This window comes from Triticum urartu, chromosome 1A, assembly GCF_056163025.1.
Source record: "Triticum urartu cultivar PI428250 chromosome 1A, HENAU_Tu73, whole genome shotgun sequence".
Taxonomy (NCBI): domain Eukaryota; kingdom Viridiplantae; phylum Streptophyta; class Magnoliopsida; order Poales; family Poaceae; genus Triticum; species Triticum urartu.
The window spans coordinates 593,064,559-593,070,399 of record NC_141873.1 but is presented as its reverse complement, the minus strand read 5'-3'; the positions used below and the strand labels follow the sequence as shown (position 1 = coordinate 593,070,399).

General features: G+C 50.7%; 1 protein-coding gene across 1 annotated transcript; it reads left to right on the top strand.

Annotated features, from left to right (window-relative positions):
* Positions 1-3,865: 3,865 nt before the first annotated feature.
* On the top strand, positions 3,866-5,841 carry LOC125540633 (aspartic proteinase NANA, chloroplast-like). The gene has a single exon (XM_048704234.2). It carries the CDS (start codon positions 4,016-4,018, stop codon positions 5,630-5,632), a length of 1,617 nt encoding a protein of 538 aa, XP_048560191.1. The 5' UTR covers positions 3,866-4,015; the 3' UTR covers positions 5,633-5,841.

Sequence of the window (5,841 nt, the reverse complement as noted above, 5' to 3'; positions counted from 1 at the left end):
TTATAAAGTTATAAAAATATAAACTAATATTTGGAGTGCCAACCTTTTTGTCGTAGTGACCTAAATTGAAATACTAAATTAGGTGCAAGAAATATATTTTATAAAACTAAAATATATAAAAGAAAAATGAAAAGAAAAAGGAAATAAAAGGTAAAATAGAAAAGAAAAAAGAAAAAAAGGGGAAAAGCCTGGCACTGTGCACTTGGGCCCAAGTGCACAGCACCAGGCCCAGCCCACCAACACCATCGTTGTCCTCCCGTGTTCACCAGGGGAGCGTTGGCCGCAGGGCGCCCGTCGACGCCGTGGATCTCCATGCATCAGGCATCCAGCCCCCTCCCGTGCTCCATAAGGACCCTGCGTAGTAGGTGGGAGCGTAGTCATCAGCATAGTCTTCAGAGTTGGCAGAGTCACCTTTTTCTTCATGATCGAAGATAGACTTGCTGACGAGCTTATTTGCGAGAGCCAAACTTGCAACCCGGAGTCAGATTCCTCCTCGGATTCCTCAGCTTCTTCAGATTCTTCCTTAGAATCCATTTCCTTTCTAATGAAGGCATGAGCTTTGTCGGAGGTGCTTTTCTTATTTGATGAGGACTTCGATGAAGACTTTGACGACTTCTTCTTTTTTTCATCAAAATCGTCATCCTTGCTAGACTTTTTCTTCTTTGTGCCCTTTTTCCAGAGGGGGCAATTGGTGATGTAATGGCCTAGCTTCTTGCATCTGTGGCAAGTTCTTTTGCCGTAGTCTCGAGCAGAAGCTTCAGTGTTCTTTGAATCGTACTTTGAAGACTTTCCAAAGCGGCCCCTTTTGGAGAACTTCTAGAACTTCCTCACGAGCATAGCCAGTTCTCTGCCAATTTCCTCAGCATCATCAGTACCGCATTCTGACACTTCTTCTTCTTCAGATGAAGAAATTTCCTTCGCTTTAGCCTTTGCCTTCAGAGCGCGAGGTCATCCATAGCTAGGACCATGCATATCCCTCTTCTCAACTTGTTGAAATTCATGAGTATTGAGCCTCTCAAAAATATCAGCGGGATCAAGTGACTTGTAATCAGGACGCTCTTGAATCATCAGTGCAAGGGTGTCAAAGGAGCTGTCAAGAGATCTCAGCAGTTTCTTCACCACCTCGTGGTCAGTGATGTCAAAAGCGCCCAGAGCATGTAGCTCATTGGAGATATTAGTGAGGCGATCAAAAGTTTGTTGAACATTTTCATTCTCAAGCCTCTTGAAGAGGTTGAAGAGATTGCGAAGCACATCAACTCGAGAGTCACGTTGAGTGGAAACTCCCTCATTGACCTTGGAGAGCCTGTCCCAGATCAGCTTTGACGTTTCCAGTGCACTCACTCTGCCATACTGCCCTTAATTTGTTGAGATGTTCACATAAGATGTTCTTTGCTTGAGAGTCGAGTTGCTTGAATCTCTTCACATCAGTAACATTGATGCTAGGCACAACAGTGGGAAACGTCGTTCTCAATGGCAAACCAGAGATCGTTGGCAATTGCCTCAAGATGCATGTGCATCTTGTTCTTCCAGTAAGGATAGTCTGTGCCATCGAACATGGGGCACATGGCAGAAACCTTGATCATACCTGCGGTTGACATAACTAAAACTCCCGGTGGTTAAACCAAAATCACACAGAACAAGGGAGTAACTTGCTCTAATACCAATTGAAAGTGCAGGTTATCTCCCAGAAGGGGGGGGGATGGGAGATTTTTATAAATTCGTCAAAATCTCAAGAATTTGACGAAGATCAGAGTGAAGAAATAGAACGCAAGGGAAACTAAGTCATCATAGAATAAGAGTACATGCAATCAGGATACGTAAGAGTGAAGAACATACAATCATACAGTCATACAAGCATGAGGAATATGAAATGAGGAAATGAAAGGCAGCGTGATGAAATTCTTCAGTTCAAATTCGTCAGAGCATAGATCACAAATTCTTCAGGAGCGGAATAATGTAAGAGATGATTGAGGAATTTGAAACCAGGTTGGCTCGGTGAAGACAATGCAATTTGGTAGACCAGTTCCAGTTGTTGCATCAACTGTACGTCTAGTTGAGGCGGCTGAGTCGCAACTCAGAGGACACACAGTCCTCACGGTATTCCTCTTGAGCTAAGGCCCGCAGACGTCGCCTGATCACTCGTGGTAAGTCTTCAAGGTACACTTCCCAAACCTTCACAGACTTGTTCACCAGCACACCACAGTGACTCTTAGTGTACTCATAACTTGAACCGTCTGGAAGAATGACAGTCTTCAAATGTAACAGGCGTCGGATCACACAGATCAATCTCTTCAGTGATGCTCAATCACTTTGGCTCTGGGTTTTTCCTCACTTAGGTTTCTCTCAAAGTCGTCAGAGGATGGGTTGCTCTCAAATAACAAGTGTCAAGTTCTCTCGGAGCAGCCAACCAGTGGTTGAGGGGGGGTATTTATAGCCAGGGCAACCCGACATGAATTGTCATAAATTCTCTTCTTTGATTCGACCGTTGTCAGGATAAGGATCCACTCGACAGCTGGCAGGTGGCACAACAACAGTCAAAATTTGAACTCTCAAATTCGTCGGAGCACTCAATTTCCTCACTTTTAGGCAAGTCGCGCTGGCAAACTCCTAACTCCTCAACGTGACCAAATTCGTCGGCGACCAGATGAACTTCGTCACTGTCGCTAGCAATTGCGTCAACTGTATTGAAGATTTCCAAAGGCTTCACTCGAAGCGGCTTTTGGGTATAGGTTTGAATATGTTTGAGCATCACTTTGGAAATGTGAAATATGTTTCACCTAGACCCCCTTTAACAGTATAGTTTTTCCTATGACTCAAAGAAGAAGAAAAGAAACTATGAAAACAAAGTCTTCAAGCTTCAAAGTCTTCACATCAATTTGTTCAAATGCCATACCAATTTCATCATAAAATTCTTCACTTGAAGAAATCCATTTTTAGGGGTTGTCTTCCATGTGTTAAACCAAATCTTCTAGGACTCTGTCTTCTGCGTATACTCACAAACACATTAATTCCTCAACTTATTTGTCTTTAATACTCCAAAACCACTAAGGAGGCACTTGATGCACTTACAACAACCCTTGTCATGACACCTACATGGCCACTTAGAGATTTTTCTGAAATTGTTATATGGGCATAGAGCCCATCCTATATTTCAACATAGTTGTCTCCGGTTGGTCTTTCGGGATCCAGTTGATTTAGGTTTTCGGTGGATTCTTCTCGCTTCGGCTGGCTTTTGTTGTCTTTGGAGTTTCAACATGCCCTTCTCGGCGTTTCCTTCTCCGAGGCAGCGATTTACTTCGTAGATCACGGCCGCCGATGTCTCTTGGTCTGCATCGACGGTTTTACCGGCCGCTGCTTCTACAAGTTCCTGGGTTTATAAAAGTTAGCTCCGCGCAAGTGGAGACTGAGAGGTGACATCAAGCTATGCTCACGGCGCGCCACTAATATATCGTTCGGCCTTTTCGGAATATATATAATATTGAAATTAGAACTCCTCAACTTTTCTTTTTCTTTTTGCTTGGGTAAATCTTGACGTCGGATTTCTAATCATGGTAGATTGAACGTTTTTTATGACAAATTATACTGCCGCGGGGATGGCAATTTTATCACATAATTTGTCATCTCACACGTATTGGATTTGCCATGCTAAAAATCTGGGGTTCAATTTGTAGCGAAGGGGTTTCCAACTTGGGGGGGGGGGGGGGGGGGGGGGGGGGGGGCATGCTGCGTGTGAGGTGTTTTGCTTTTTTGTTTTGATTGGGATGAGAAATGGGGAGGTGCTGAGCATGCTTATTATAGGCGGGCGGAGAGGGAGAGCGGCGTTGCATCCTGAAAAAGCTCATGGCCGCTCGAATTAAGAAGGGAGCAGGCAGGCAGAGAGACGTAGGTAACAATGGCGTGGGCGTGGCGACCTCACATCTCTAATACGCGTGGACAGGACAAGCTCAAGGTAGGGGCCGGGAGAAGAAGATAGCAAGGCGGGCATGCACCAAAACAAATTTACAAAGGTCGATCAATGACCAAGATGCACGGCCATTACGTCGCCGCCGCCGCCGTTGTGGTGGCGGCGGTGGTGCTCCTCCTCCCCGGCTGCCTCGACGCCGCCTTCCCGGACCCGGATGAGGTGGTCGTCGTCGACGCGGGGGCGCTGGAGGAGGGCAGCAGCTGCTACTTCCCGGTGACGGCGCCGGTGGTGCCGGAGTCCCCGGAGGCGCGGCGCGAGCACTACCGAGCCATTGCGGCCAAGGACCTGGCCCGGCACCAGCGGATGGCGGCCAGCAGCAGGAGGCGGCAGCTGGCGGCGTCGGACATGCCGGATCTTTTGGCGGCCACGAGCGGGAGCGGCACGGCCCTGTCCACGTTCGAGCTGCCGATGCAGAGCGCCCTGGACTCCATGGACGTGGGCATGTACCTGGTGACGGTGCACTTCGGCACGCCCGCGGTGGCCTACAGCATGGCCCTGGACACCGCCAACGACCTGACCTGGCTCAACTGCCGCCTCCGCGGCCACCGGCGGCACAGGGACAGGGACAGGGCCAACGCCAACGCCAAGACCATGTCCCTGGAGCAGGCGCTGGAGCCACCCTTGGTGAAGAAGACCTGGTACCGTCCGGCTCGGTCGTCGTCGTGGCGGCGGTACCGGTGCTCCATGCGGGACAGCTGCGCCCGTTTCCCGCACGTTGCGTGCAAGACGCCCAACCACAACGAGTCGTGCAGCTACCACCAGCACCTGCAGGACGGCACGGAGACCCGCGGCATCTTCGGGCGCGAGACGGCGACGGTGGCGGTGTCGGGGGGGCGGCAGGCGCGGCTGCCGGGGCTGGTGCTGGGCTGCTCCACCTTCGAGTCCGGCGGGACCGTGGACGCGCACGACGGCGTGCTCACGCTGGGCAACGACAAAGTGTCCTTCGGCAGGATCGCCGGGAAGAGCTTCCAGGGCCTCTTCTCCTTCTGCCTGCTGGCGACGCACAGCGGCCGCGACGCCTTCAGCTACCTCACCTTCGGGCCCAACCCAGCCATGGAGGCCGGCGGCGGGGCCGGGTTCGGCGAGACGGACATCGTGTACGTGCAGAACGCGCCGTCCTTGGGCGTGCAGGTCACGGCCGTGTTCGTCAACGGGCAGCGCCTCAACATCCCGCCCGAGGTGTGGAACTACCGCATCAACGGCGGGCTCAACCTGGACACGGGCACCTCCGTGACGTCGCTGCTGGAGCCGGCGTACAGCGTGGTCACGCGGGCGCTCGCCACCCTCCTAGACCCAAAGCTGGACAAGGCGGCGGAGGAGGTGATCCCGTTCGAGCACTGCTACAAGTGGGACGGCAAGAACCCGGCGCCGGAAGCCATCGTGCCGAAGCTGGAGCTGGTGTTGATGGGCGGCGCGAGGCTGGAGCCGAGCCCCAAAGGCGTGCTCATGCCGGAGGTGGTGCCCGGGGTCGCCTGCATCGGCTTCTTTAGACGGGAAGTGGGGCCCAACATCCTGGGCAACGTGCACATGCAAGAGCACATCTGGGAGTTCGACGACGTCAAGGGCAAGCTCCGGTTCAAGAAGGACAAGTGCACCACCCACATTAACATTCCTCCTCCTAATGCCAATCCCAAACCCAATCCCAATCCCAATCCCACCAACAACTAACCATCTTCTCTGTATGTATGTATGTATGTATGTATGTATGTATGTATGCATGTATCATATCATTCACCTCTCATCTGTATGTATGTATGTAATCCGGAAACCGAATCTTTTCTGAATCCATTCCCCCTCTCCCTCGGCATCCCTAGTCGGTGCAGAGTCCGGAACAACTGAAATATTCTTTCAATTTTTAAGATAAAACTTAATTTGTA

Bases quoted from the DNA above. Each gene is read 5' to 3' on its own strand.
- LOC125540633 (XM_048704234.2), top strand. From the start codon at position 4,016: ATGACCAAGATGCACGGCCATTACGTCGCCGCCGCCGCCGTTGTGGTG.